The sequence below is a fragment of the Entelurus aequoreus genome, linkage group LG09 (assembly GCF_033978785.1).
Source record: "Entelurus aequoreus isolate RoL-2023_Sb linkage group LG09, RoL_Eaeq_v1.1, whole genome shotgun sequence".
Lineage (NCBI taxonomy): Eukaryota > Metazoa > Chordata > Actinopteri > Syngnathiformes > Syngnathidae > Entelurus > Entelurus aequoreus.
Window position 1 is genome coordinate 20,583,602 of NC_084739.1, and position 13,272 is coordinate 20,596,873.

A 13,272-nucleotide genomic window follows, 5' to 3' on the forward strand; every position below is an offset into this window, starting at 1 on the left:
AACATTCAAACCATTTCTACATTCAAACTATTCTTACATTCATACTACATTCTGTCAGCATTTCAGTTCAACTTCAGCATCGGAGCATTTACACGCAATTCCTTCAGGAATTGCCTCTCCTACTTGTCTATACTGCTTATCCACACAAGTGTCATGGGTCAGATAGGCTGACTTTAACACACGAGTGACTTCAACTAAGAGGCAGGGTAAACCACAAACTCCTTGCCAGTTAAATACCAGGGCAATATCCAGTTACAGCGATTCCTTTTTGTGTGCTCTGACTCAAATATAATGCTAACAAATGAAAAAGCATGCATGCAAGCTAATAACACGAGCATATGCTGCCACACTGCTCATTTTATTTGCAGAAACTGCATACTTTGAAATGTAATTCCGCCCCCCTTACGAATGTTCAGGACATGATTAGCATGACCACTCTTTGTCCAGTGCACCCTTTGTTTATCCATACCTGTTGCTCCACAGCTAATGTTACATTCAGAATCAATCACATGTCCCTTTCTACCACCATTTACCAATTTTCTTTGACAGCAATCTCACCTGTGAATCCATTTGCACACCTGCACTTGTATTGCGGAGGGGACTGCGGCTGGCTAGTTGTAATGCATGTGGCGCCGTTCACACATCTGTTGGGTTTTATCAGGCAGGCATCGCTCACGTATTGACAAAACTCTCCCATCCATCCTGGGGTACAGTTACACTGCAAACAGAAACAATGATGGAAAAACATAATTTGACATATTGTATGGAGCTTATCATTTATCATAAATGATGACAGCAAAACTCATGCTAATCTTGATGAGTTTATGGGGGCATCCAAAGTCATATGTTTTGCAACCATGTGGGGAATGGGATTGTGGGGACTTTTTAATCATATACACATACTCAGTATGTCATAACGTCAGTACAAATTCACATTTGAACATTTATTGATATTACAATATATATTCTCAAGTGACAAAACTGTAGACATAAACCCGGCTGTACTCCAACACCATCAACACCCACAATCTGATATAATATCACTTTTCTGCAGAACTGCTAGACTTTTGACAAGAACAAGAACGTTTGATCAAATTAGGCCTATACTGGCTCACCTGCACTGGCTTCCTGTGCACTTCAGATGAGACTTTAAGGTTTTCCTACTTACGTATACAATACTAAACAGTCTAGCTCCATCCTATCTTGCTGATTGTGTTGTACCGTGTATGTCCAGGCAAGAAGTCTGCGCTCTAAGAACTGCGGCTTATTAGTGATTCCCAGAGCCCAAAAACAGTCTGCGGGCTATAGAGCGTTTTCTATTCGGGCTCCAGTACTCTGGAATGCCCAGTTAAAGATGCTACCTCAGTAGAAGCATTTAAGTCCCATCTTAAAACTAATTTGTATATTCTAGCTTTTAAATAGACCCCCCTTTTAGACCAGTTGATCTTCCGTCTCTTTTCTGCTCTACCCCCCTCTCCTGCGTGGAGAGGTTATTAGGTGACCACAGATGACGCGCTAGCTGTTCGAAGTCGGGACCCGGGGTGGACCACTCATCTGTGCATCGGTAGGGGATGTCTCTGCGCTGTTGACTTGTCTCCACTCAAGATGATCCCCTGCTGGTCCCACTATGGACTGGACTCCCACACTATTAACTAGATCCACTCGACGTCCATTGCACAAGTCGCCCGGTGAATAAAACCAGGGTGTACCCCGCCTTCCGCCCGTGTGCAGCTGGGATAGGCTCCAGCACCCCCCACAACCCTATAAGGGACAAGCGGTAGAAAATGGATGGATGGACACTGATTGGTTCAATGCAGCTGTAGACGATTTGACGCCCCAGACGAGAGTAAACCCTCTAGCCCAGCCCTCGAGAAAAAACAAAAAAGCCTATATGCAACATGACATAGTTAGCAATTATTTAGTTGACATGTAAAGACAAAAAAAAATTAATCTAAAGAAAAATATAAACCATTTAAGTAATTTCCATGAGAATAAAATAATAACTTAATACCTACAAGCAAAGTGCAAATGATATGGAAATAGGGGAATACATGAGCCACGTTCTCTTAATTTTCTCTCTGTTCACTAAATGTCTGTGGAAGTAGGGGTGATGGAAACTTCTTCCATCATCTCTTTTAGGGAATGTGAAGTCTGAGTTTACCTCATAAGTTCCTCGGCTAAGTCATTCAGTTATTGGTGTGTCTGTTTTGTCAGTGACAGGAGTGAAATGCGCCAGCTCTTGTTGACTAGCTGGCCGCAGAGTAGCTACTATGGCCGAATATGGCCTGTAAAGCTTTTCAATCCGGGCCGCTAAACGTTTCCAAATTATTCATTTTAAACTTTCAACATCGAAACTTTGAATGTCAGTACCGTTTTCAAATTACCATAACTTTTGAACTGTGTCAACTATTCCAATAATTGTAATCTGCGCTTTTGAGTGATATACAGGTTGTTACAGTAATCATAGTGACTATGTCACAGCAGCTCCAGGCAGACAAGGCACAAAGCAGAGTGGGCGGGGTTTGTTTAAGCCTGAAACACGGGTATCAGGGACAGACGCGGAAGCAGATTTTTACAAGAAAGTTAAGTTTATCAATCAATCACAGTTTATTTATATAGCCCTTAATCACAAGTGTAAGGGCTGCACAAGCCACAACGACATCCTCGGCTCAGATCCCACATCAGGGCAAGAAAAAACTCAACCCAATGCGCCACATTTGCGGTCCCCTCCTAGGTTTCTTGTTGTATCCCATTGGGTTGAGTTTTTTCTTGCCCTGATGTGGGATCTGAGCCGAGGATGTCGTTGTGGCTTGTGCAGATTGCATTTTATTTGTCTTTACATGTCAACTAAATAATTGCTAACTATGTCATGTTACATACAGGCTTTTTTGTTTTTTCTCGAGGGCTGGGCTGGAGGGTTTACTCTCGTCCGGGGCGTCAAATCGTCTACAGCTGCATTGAACCAATCAGTGTCCATCCATTCATTTTCTACCGCTTGTCCCTTATAGGGTTTCGGGGGGTGCTGGAGCCTATCCCAGCTGCACACGGGCGGAAGGCGGTGTACACCCTGGTTTTCTTCAGCTAAACTCAGACAAAACAGAAATCATTGGCCCAAAGAAACAAAGATAAACTATTATTAGTCACCTTCAGACCCCCTCTCTGAAACCTAATAATCAGGTTAGAAATCTAGGGGTAATAATGGACTCAGACTTGAACTTTAACAGTCACATTAAGTCAATAACGTCAGCAGCTTTTTATCATCTGAAAAATCAGAGGAATAATGTGGTGACTCGTACTCCGCCTTCCGCCCGAATGCAGCTGAGATAGGCTCCAGCGCCCCCCGCGACCCCGAAGGGAATAAGCGGTAGAAAATGAATGGATGGATGTCTAAATCAGACTTAAAAAGACTAATCCATGCCTTTTTCCCCCAGCAGGTTGAACTAGTGTACTGGCTTTCTCACTGGGCTTTTTAAATGAGCTGTAAAGCAGCTGCAGTACATCCAAAATGCTGCTGCTCGAGTCCTGACTAGAACCAGGAAGTATGATTATATTAGTCCAGTGTTCAGGTCACTGCAGTGGCTCAGAGAATAGACTTTAAAACAACTCTCCTTGTGTACAAGTCTTTTCATGGTCTTGTACATCTCTGACATGTACGAGCTCTGAGAACCTCTGGTAGAGGTCTTCTGCAAGTGGCTAGAGTCCGGAGCAAAACTCGGTGAAACTGGGTGTTTTATGCTCCTAAAATCTGGAATGAAGATGTGAGACTGGCCTCAACATTGGCAATGTTCATGTTCAGTCTGATAACACTTTTATTTAATTGAACATATGACAACTGAACATATTTTATCTACAGTATTTAATTTGAATCAATTATGATTGTTTTTAGGATGCGTGTATTTTCAGATGTTTTTATAAATACGATTTCATATTTGTATGTTTGTCTTTTTTTTTTTTCCTGTAATGCACTTTAAATTGCCTTGTGTACGAATTGTGCTCTACAAATAAACGTGCCTTACCTATTTTGCCCAGGACTGAAGGGAATTTTACATTGTTCAAATGAACTGGAATAAAACTGGAAAACATTGACATCTTGTACAAAATAAGGAACACGCAAATTACGAGGTTTTTCCCAAATGCCAATAATAAAAATTAACGGTTATAAACTGTGATGTTATGTTCCAGGTAATATAAAAACTACACTACCCAGCATGCAACAGGAGTTATGAGCATGCACGGTAGCCGGAGAAGTGTTGTATGTGGCCATGCCGGCAGCTAGAATGTTGTGATGAGCACGCCTTATGAGTAAACGTTTAGAACTCAGCCAACACGCCTCGTCTGGATTATTTACAAACAGACGGACAACACATGGTGTCAGAAGTGGCCGTGAGCAGCGTCGGACGGAATGTTTGCCACGAGGGAGCCACGAAAGACGAGCGGAAGGAAGATGTCTCCGGTCGCGTGAGTGAAAACGTGCGAAGGACGCCACATTTCTGAGGAGTTTGCTACGTGTGTGAAGACTTTGAGCGGCGGTAAAGTGACACAGAGGACAAGGGACATATTGAACAAATAGAAGAGGATCTTGTGCCCGAGTTGGAGGAAAGCCAACCACACAAAGAGCTGTGGAGTCCCGGTAACTTACCCCAAAGTACAGCCATGGAAAAGCTAAGTCCACCTAGCCCAATGCTACTAACTGCTAATCTTGCCGATAACTGGAAGCGTTTTAAGCAAAGATTTAATATATATTTAGCAGCAAACGGAGCAGGAGGTGATAATGAAAAGCTGAAAGCTCACATTATTTTGCATGTTATTGGAGAAGATGCTTTGGACATATATAATAGCTTTCAGCTGGATGAAGCTAATTTGACTCTGGAACAGCTAATGACAAAGTTTGAAGAATACTTTGTGCCTCGTCAAAACGTGACATTTGAGAGGTATACGTTTTTCACACATGACCAAAAGCAAGGAGTACCTTTTGATCAGTACATGGCAGAGCTTCACACGCTAAGCAAAACATGTGAATTTGACACTCTGAGAGACTCATTAGTGAGAGATAGAATTGTTTGTGGTACAATGGATAATGCACTGAGAGAAAGACTGCTTCGAGAAACTGGGCTTACGTTAGATAAGTGTGTCAGTATGTGTAGAGCAGCTGAGACCACCAGAGCTCAAGCAAAAGAGCTACGGAGTAATGTACTGGCCAAGGATCAATCAGGGTATTAGCCAAACAAAAGCATCATGTGGAGTTTGCCGAACTTACAGGCCAAAACAACAAGCGGAGCCACTGATGACTCATCCAGTGCCCCACAGACCTTACTACAAAGTAGGAACGGATCTATTTGACTTTGATGGAAGGAGCTACGTGGTAGTCACAGACTACTTTTCAAACTATCCGGAAATTGGAGCGTTACAGTCAACAACGAGCAAAGCAGTTGTCAGTTATTTAAAGACTGTTTTTGCCAGACATGGTGTTCCATGCGAACTGTTTTCCGACAATGGTCCCCAGTTTTCTAGCTGTGAGTTTGCTGCCTTTGCCAAGGAATGGGGGTTTCAACACTCCACATCAAGTCCAACTTATCCAAAGTCCAACGGCTTGGCAGAATGCTCTGTAAAAACAGTAAAAAACCTGTTAAAAAAATAACAGGACAAAGATGACTTTCAGAAAAGTTTACTGATCTACCGGAGTGCACCTCTACAAAATGGACTGTCACCCGCCCAAATGCTGATGGGTAGGCGCATTCGCTCCAACCTACCAGTCAACGAGGATTTGCTGACACCCAAAGGCACACACAAAATCAGACACACTAAGGAAGTACAAAAAGCGAAGCAAAAACAGCTGCATGATAGAACGGCAAAACACCTGCCTATGCTGAGGCCAGGGGACGTCGTGCGTCTCAGAGACATTTCTACAGGCACTTGGAGACAAAAAGGACAGGTGGAAGAGGAAGTTGCTCCACGTTCGTATAGGAACCAGATGGAAAATGGACCGACTCTGAGAAGGAACCGCACGGATCTTCAACTACAGCTGACTGAAGGCAACATTGCAGCTCAGGAAAAGGCTCAGCAGGACTCAGCTGGACCTGCAGAACTTGCTGACACGAAGCCTGACCTTGCAGACCAAGGACTGACAGCAGTGTCCGCGTCACCTGCTGTTGAGAGACTGTCTAACTCTAGACCGAAGAGACATGTTCAGCCAAAGAGGCTGATTGAGACTTGTTAAGGACTCTGAGGTTTTGAGAGTTTAAAAAAAAAAAAAGTGTTAACATAACTGTTTGGGTCTTTGTTGAAAGAGATGTCTATGAAGAGAAAATTATATGATTGCAAATGTGGTTACAAAGCTAAAAAAAAAAAATAACACTGTTGAGTTAAACACTATTTCTTTATAGGGGGGACGATGTGATGTTATGTTCCAGGTAATATAAGAACTACACTACCCAGCATGCAACAGGAGTTATGAGCATGCGCGGTAGCCGGAGAAGTGTTGTATGTGGCCATGCCGGCAGCTAGAATGTTGTGATGAGCACGCCTTATGAGTAAACGTTTAGAACTCAGCCAACACGCCTCGTCTGGATTATTTACAAACAGACGGACAACACATAAACTATTTATACCTCGAAGAATGATGAACAAACCCATTTCTGATGGCATTCTCATAACGTACCAGATTAGACAAACATAAGATTACACAAGACAAGGCTCAAGACAACTCTCTTTAAAGACATACAAGCATGATTGTGTTTTTTGTGGTTCATTAGCCGTACTAAGAATTGGGAAATAAATTCCATTGCACTTTCCGATATGCACTTTGACATGTATGAAGAATAGAATATTCTATTCCCTTGGAAAAAGGGTTAGCATGGCACATTTCCAACATGATAAGGAGTTCAAACACACTTACAAAATGACAAGTGCCTTGTTGAGGAAGATATAAGTGAAGGTGATGGATCGGCCGAGTATGTCTCTAGACTTGAACACAATTGAGCACCTGAGGCAAGAGCTGACAAACATCCACCGGCTCCATCAGTGATGTCATCAGGAGGGAGGGGTGGAAGAAGATTCTAGTAACAACACTGCTAGTTCTTCCCACTACTGCAAATGTCAAAATTCGTTTGGACATGCACACTTTGAAGTATACACAATTGTGTTGTCAGTTACAGTATATAGACAATGATTGCTGTGTGTTGACTTATTGTTTGTACAGCAGAAGGCAGTGTTCATTTTTTTGACTAATAATCTTCATCTTAGTTATCGTCACCAACATACTTTTTGCTGACGAGAATAGGACGATAATGAATCAAAATAAAATGCACGTTGATTAAGACAATAACACAATTAACGGATATTTTTGTCCACAAATAAAAACAAGATGCAATGTTGACAGAAACGAAACCCAATCATACGTAATTTTGTGGGAGAAGTTTGGAACATATCCAATCACAATGGGCCGGGAGTGAGTCACGAAGGAGAACCAATCAGATGCTTGTGAGATGCAGAAGTTGTGTTTCTCACCGCTAAAACGATAATGTGTGTATTTAACATGTTCCTGCACTGCAAAAAGTCAGTGTTCAAAAATAAGAAAAAAAAAACAACTAAAATTAGGGGTATTTTATTTGAACTAAGCAAAATCATCTGCCAATACAACAAGAAAATGTGGCTTGTCAAGACTTTCCAAAACAAGTAAAATTAGCTAACTTTAATGAACCCAAATATACCTTAAAATAAGTATATTCTCACTAACAAGTGCACTTTTCTTGGTAGGAAAAAAAAAGAGACCTTTTTGCTCAATATGTTGAAAAATATTCTTAAATTAAGTAAATGCTGGTGCCATTATCTTGACATAAGGATATGCGTTCGGCATTACATTTCTTGAAACCAGCAAACTTATACTAAAAAGTAGTTTATTTTTCTTAATGGAAAGGCAACAGGGCAACTGCTTGTTACTATTGGGGTCTCCTAGCCGCTCAGGCAAATCATATGGTCTAAAAATGCATTTTTCCATCGATAACATAACATGACATCATCGCACCAAGTGGGTGCTCTTTCAGTCAATTAGTGCGCATATATACCGCCCAGCCTCCAGCCAAATTATTTTTAATTATAATTTTGAAGAATTTATCTGAATGTGCATGAACTATTTCTGTTCAAAATTGTTAGAAATGTCACAAGTTAAATGTTTAAATATTAACTGTCAGTTTACTGTACTGTGCCAACTGTACTACTATATGAGTACATATTTTCTATTGTTTCATTGAAAATAAAACAGCAAAGTCCATTTGGCTGTCATCTCTTTTAATTATGAGACACATTTGTGTCAAAATCATGATTTTTTTTTTTTTCATGCTTGAAGTAAGAAAATATTACTTTAAAAAAGTAGTTTTATACTTGTGAGTGTTAATGACACAACTTTGCAACAGTTGATATTTTTGTTTCAAGCATGTTTTACTCAATATAGGTCATACAATCTCAGCAACATCTTACTGAGATCATTTAGGACCAAAACCCTTAAAACAAGTAAAACACTCTAACATAACATCTGCTTAGTGAGAAGAATGATCTTATCAGACAGAAAATAAGCAAATATCACCCTTATTTAGATTTCAGTTTTTGCAGTGTGCTACACCTGAGAGAAAGTAAAGAGGACGCATTTTATTTTTGATGCCATCAGCTGGTGAGTCTAGACAACAGTAAATTAAAGCTATGTGCATTTGCTGCTTCCGGTTCTCCTGCGTTCATAAACAATTTATAATGAAAACATTGTATCCTAACTTCGCTTCACAAAACACATACACATCTTTTTTTCCAGAGACGTGGCATAACCAAAAAGGCCCACCCTCCCTACCGTCAAGCATGGTGGTGGTAGTATTGTGCTCTGGGCCTGTTTAGCTGCCAATATAACTGGTGCTTTACAGAGAGTAAACGGGACAATGAAAAAGGAGGATTACCTCCAAATTCTTCAGGACAACCTAAAATCATCAGCCTGTAGGTTGGGTCTTGGAGACACAATTGGGTGTTCCAGAATCAGAATCAGAATCAGAATCAGCTTTATTGTCATTACGCAGGGTAACGAGATTGAGGCCATTCCATACAGTGCGATAAAACAAGTGTACACTCTATACAGAGGGTGAAACAGGACATTGACCCCAAACTCACGTCAAAAGTGGTAAAGGAATGGCTAAATCAGGCGACAGTCTATTATTGTTCTTAGAAATGAAGGCTATTCCACTAAATTGTTTGGGTGACCCCAAACTTTTGAACAGTAGTGTACATCACATACGTTTGCCTATACTAAGTGTTAAATTAGATTACATTGATGTATTAACAACAATCCTACTTTGTGAAAATGTGTTTATTCTGTGCACATTATTGAGGGCTGCTGTAAAAACAACCTGAAGAATGCCTCAAAATGAACCCACTGAGCTTACTCCTTTAATATCTCTGGGGCCGTACTTATCAAGCTTCTTAGAATTACTCCTAAGAAGTCTGCTAAGAGTTGACTTAAGAGTAAATAAATTATTCGCTGAAAGCTGCACTTAAAAGTTAGTTATCAAGCGTCTTACTCACACTTTCAGCGAAGTGTAGGACTGAATCTTAAGTGTCACACTCAGAGCTGAATTACGACATTACTATGTGCCGTAAACGGAATTTTAGGTGACGTCATTTCTGTGTCCATAGAAATGACCAATCACGGAAGGGAATCCGTTGTCTAAGAATAAAGAAATATCTTGGAAATATTTAAGTGGACAATGGGAGTGTATATTTTGACAATAAACTACAAAATAATACAAAACAAACTAGTCCCCGCCGGCACTCACGCTACCGCTCCCTCTCTTCTATCGCCCACACACTCACTGACGTCACTCACCTCACGGCCACACACATACGCTACTGTCATAACATTTTCTTTCCAATTCATTAATTAGGCAACTAATTTGAAACTGGTGTGGGTGGCTCTATATATACTAGCCCACTGCAGCCACATGCAGAAATCAACAAGGAATCGAAAAGTATTAAATCTGTGACAAAAATAATATCCGCTCTGTCTAAACGATACCGTTTGATCAGCTGCTCGTCATCAAAAAAAACCAAAACATTGTTCCGTTCCCTGAACGTTCGCGCACGTCTCTCTTGCCTCAGTGCCATCCCCTGCTGGCAACTCCTAACCACTTAAGACACCTCTGAAGGTCTCTTAAATATCGTGGAGAGTAGGAGTGATTCTTAGACTTAAGAACATTGATAAAAAGCTTTTATTCTTAAGTTTGAGAGTAGGACTAAATTTCGCAAATTCTCAGGACTTAAGTGTAAAATGCTTGATAAGTACGGCTCCTGGGGCCGTACTTATCAAGCTTCTTAGAATTACTCCTAAGAAGTCTGCTAAGAGTTGACTTAAGAGTAAATAAATTCTTCGCTGAAAGCTGCACTTAAAAGTTAGTTATCAAGCGTCTTACTCACACTTTCAGCGAAGTGTAGGACTGAATCTTAAGTGTCACACTCAGAGCTGAATTACGACATTACTATGTGCCGTAAACGCAATTTTAGGTGACGTCATTTCTGTGTCCATAGAAATGACCAATCACGGAAGGGAATCCGTTGTCTAAGAATAAAGAAATATCTTGGAAATATTTAAGTGGACAATGGGAGTGTATATTTTGACAATAAACTGCAAAATAATACGAAACAAACTAGTCCCCGCCGGCACTCACGCTACCGCTCCCTCTCTTCTATCGCCCACACACTCACTGACGTCACTCACCTCACGGCCACACACATACGCTACTGTCATAACATTTTCTTTCCAATTAATTAATTAGGCAACTAATTTGAAACTGGTGTGGGTGGCTCTATATATACTAGCCCACTGCAGACACATGCAGAAATCAACAAGGAATCGAAAAGTATTAAATCTGTGACAAAAATAATATCCGCTCTGTCTAAACGATACCGTTTGATCAGCTGCTCGTCATCAAAAAAAACCAAAACATTGTTCCGTTTCCTGAACGTTCGCGCACGTCTCTCTTGCCTCAGTGCCATCCCCTGCTGGCAACTCCTAACCACTTAAGACACCTCTGAAGGTCTCTTAAATATCGTGGAGAGTAGGAGTGATTCTTAGACTTAAGAAAGTTGATAAAAAGCTTTTATTCTTAAGTTTGAGAGTAGGACTAAATTTAGCAAATTCTCAGGACTTAAGTGTAAAATGGCACTCTAAGAAGCTTGATAAGTACGGCCCTTAGGGCCGTACTTATCAAGCTTCTTAGAATTACTCCTAAGAAGTCTGCTAAGAGTTGACTTAAGAGTAAATAAATTATTCGCTGAAAGCTGCACTTAAAAGTTAGTTATCAAGCGTCTTACTCACACTTTCAGCGAAGTGTAGGACTGAATCTTAAGTGTCACACTCAGAGCTGAATTACGACATTACTATGTGCCGTAAACGGAATTTTAGGTGACGTCATTTCTGTGTCCATAGAAATGACCAATCACGGAAGGGAATCCGTTGTCTAAGAATAAAGAAATATCTTGGAAATATTTAAGTGGACAATGGGAGTGTATATTTTGACAATAAACTACAAAATAATACAAAACAAACTAGTCCCCGCCGGCACTCACGCTACCGCTCCCTCTCTTCTATCGCCCACACACTCACTGACGTCACTCACCTCACGGCCACACACATACGCTACTGTCATAACATTTTCTTTCCAATTCATTAATTAGGCAACTAATTTGAAACTGGTGTGGGTGGCTCTATATATACTAGCCCACTGCAGCCACATGCAGAAATCAACAAGGAATCGAAAAGTATTAAATCTGTGACAAAAATAATATCCGCTCTGTCTAAACGATACCGTTTGATCAGCTGCTTGTCATCAAAAAAAAAAAAAACATTGTTCCGTTCCCTGAACGTTCGCGCACGTCTCTCTCGCCTCAGTGCCATCCCCTACTGGCAACTCCTAACCACTTAAGACACCTCTGAAGGTCTGTTAAATATCGTGGAGAGTAGGAGTGATTCTTAGACTTAAGAACGTTGATAAAAAGCTTTTATTCTTAAGTTTGAGAGTAGGACTAAATTTCGCAAATTCTCAGGACTTAAGTGTAAAATGGCACTCTAAGAAGCTTGATAAGTAGCTCACCAACACAAAGCAGAGGTTGTATTTAATTCTCTCAAAGGTCTAATGCAACAAGACTGACAATAATTAGGAGCTAAGGGGCATCACAAAGGAGTCTCAATGTGTCGTAAAAATACAGATGTTTGTGACAAGTGAGCAAAGAGAGGCAAATTAAACCAGAAGCTGTCTTGTCTGAGCAAAGCTATTAGATGGAGTGATTAATGGTCTAGAATTAGATTAGTGCTATCTGCAGACAGATCGCACCATTCTGCTTCCTTGCTCCAATTAATGACAGACTTTTTTGGGGAAAACATTTCAAAGAACCAGGGACGGAACGACTTTTTGCGTAAGCATGTGACATGCAGATGTCTTATTCGGTGTGTTAAAAGCGGCAGGAAATCATGCATTAACACTTCATATTAAGCAAAAAATTACACAATTGTTCACAGCTAATTTGAAGCATCTGTCACTATAAAACTAATCAATGTCCTATTAAAGGAGATCACGTGATCCTTGCAGGTGGCAACATGAGACATATTTCTGGGGAGTCAGAGTATTTGATTATGACCGAGACATTGAATTACTCACCTGATATCCGCCAATTACACTCAAACACAATCCCTCATTTAGGCAGTTGATATTAAGCAGCCGGCAGTAGTCAATTACTTCTTCACAATTCTTCCCGGAAAACGCCCGCGGGCATCTGTTGGGAGGAGGTCAGTGTCATTAGATCAATTCACCTCGAGCCATATTTTTAGACGCGTACATTTCTTTGCTAATTTTTGATTAGTTTAGAACAGTTTGCAGTTCCTATAGCGGATATAAAAAGGTGAATGAAGAAAATCGAGTCAAAAAGGATGACAGTAGGAAGTCCGACAGATAATTATGAGATACAATACATTTGATCCAGAAATTCTAAATATGTGATGACATCTAGTGTATTGGATCTATTGGAAAGTATTCACAGCGCTTCAGTTTCCCCACTTTTTGTTATTTTACAGCCTTATTCTAAAATGGAATTAATTTATTTTCGTTTTCAAAATTCTACTAACACTACCCTATAATGACAATGTGAAAATGTTTTTTTTTTTTAATTTTGCAAATTTATTGAAAATAAAACAACAATCACATGTACAGTCGTGGTCAAAAGTTTACATACACTTGTAAAGAACTT

General features: G+C 40.4%; 1 protein-coding gene across 1 annotated transcript in view; it reads right to left on the bottom strand.

Annotated features, from left to right (window-relative positions):
• The window catches only part of LOC133657838 (protein eyes shut homolog), a 40,605-nt gene extending 27,867 nt beyond the window's left edge, over nt 1–12,738 (bottom strand). Inside the window, exons 1-2 of the mRNA XM_062059622.1 lie at nt 12,687–12,738; nt 559–718 (exon numbers count right to left, since the gene is read on the bottom strand). Of these exons, the coding sequence (XP_061915606.1) occupies nt 559–697 (139 nt within the window). The 5' untranslated portion in view covers nt 698–718; nt 12,687–12,738. The remainder of the gene's footprint in view (nt 1–558; nt 719–12,686) is intronic.
• Between the last annotated feature and the right edge of the window lie 534 nt (nt 12,739–13,272).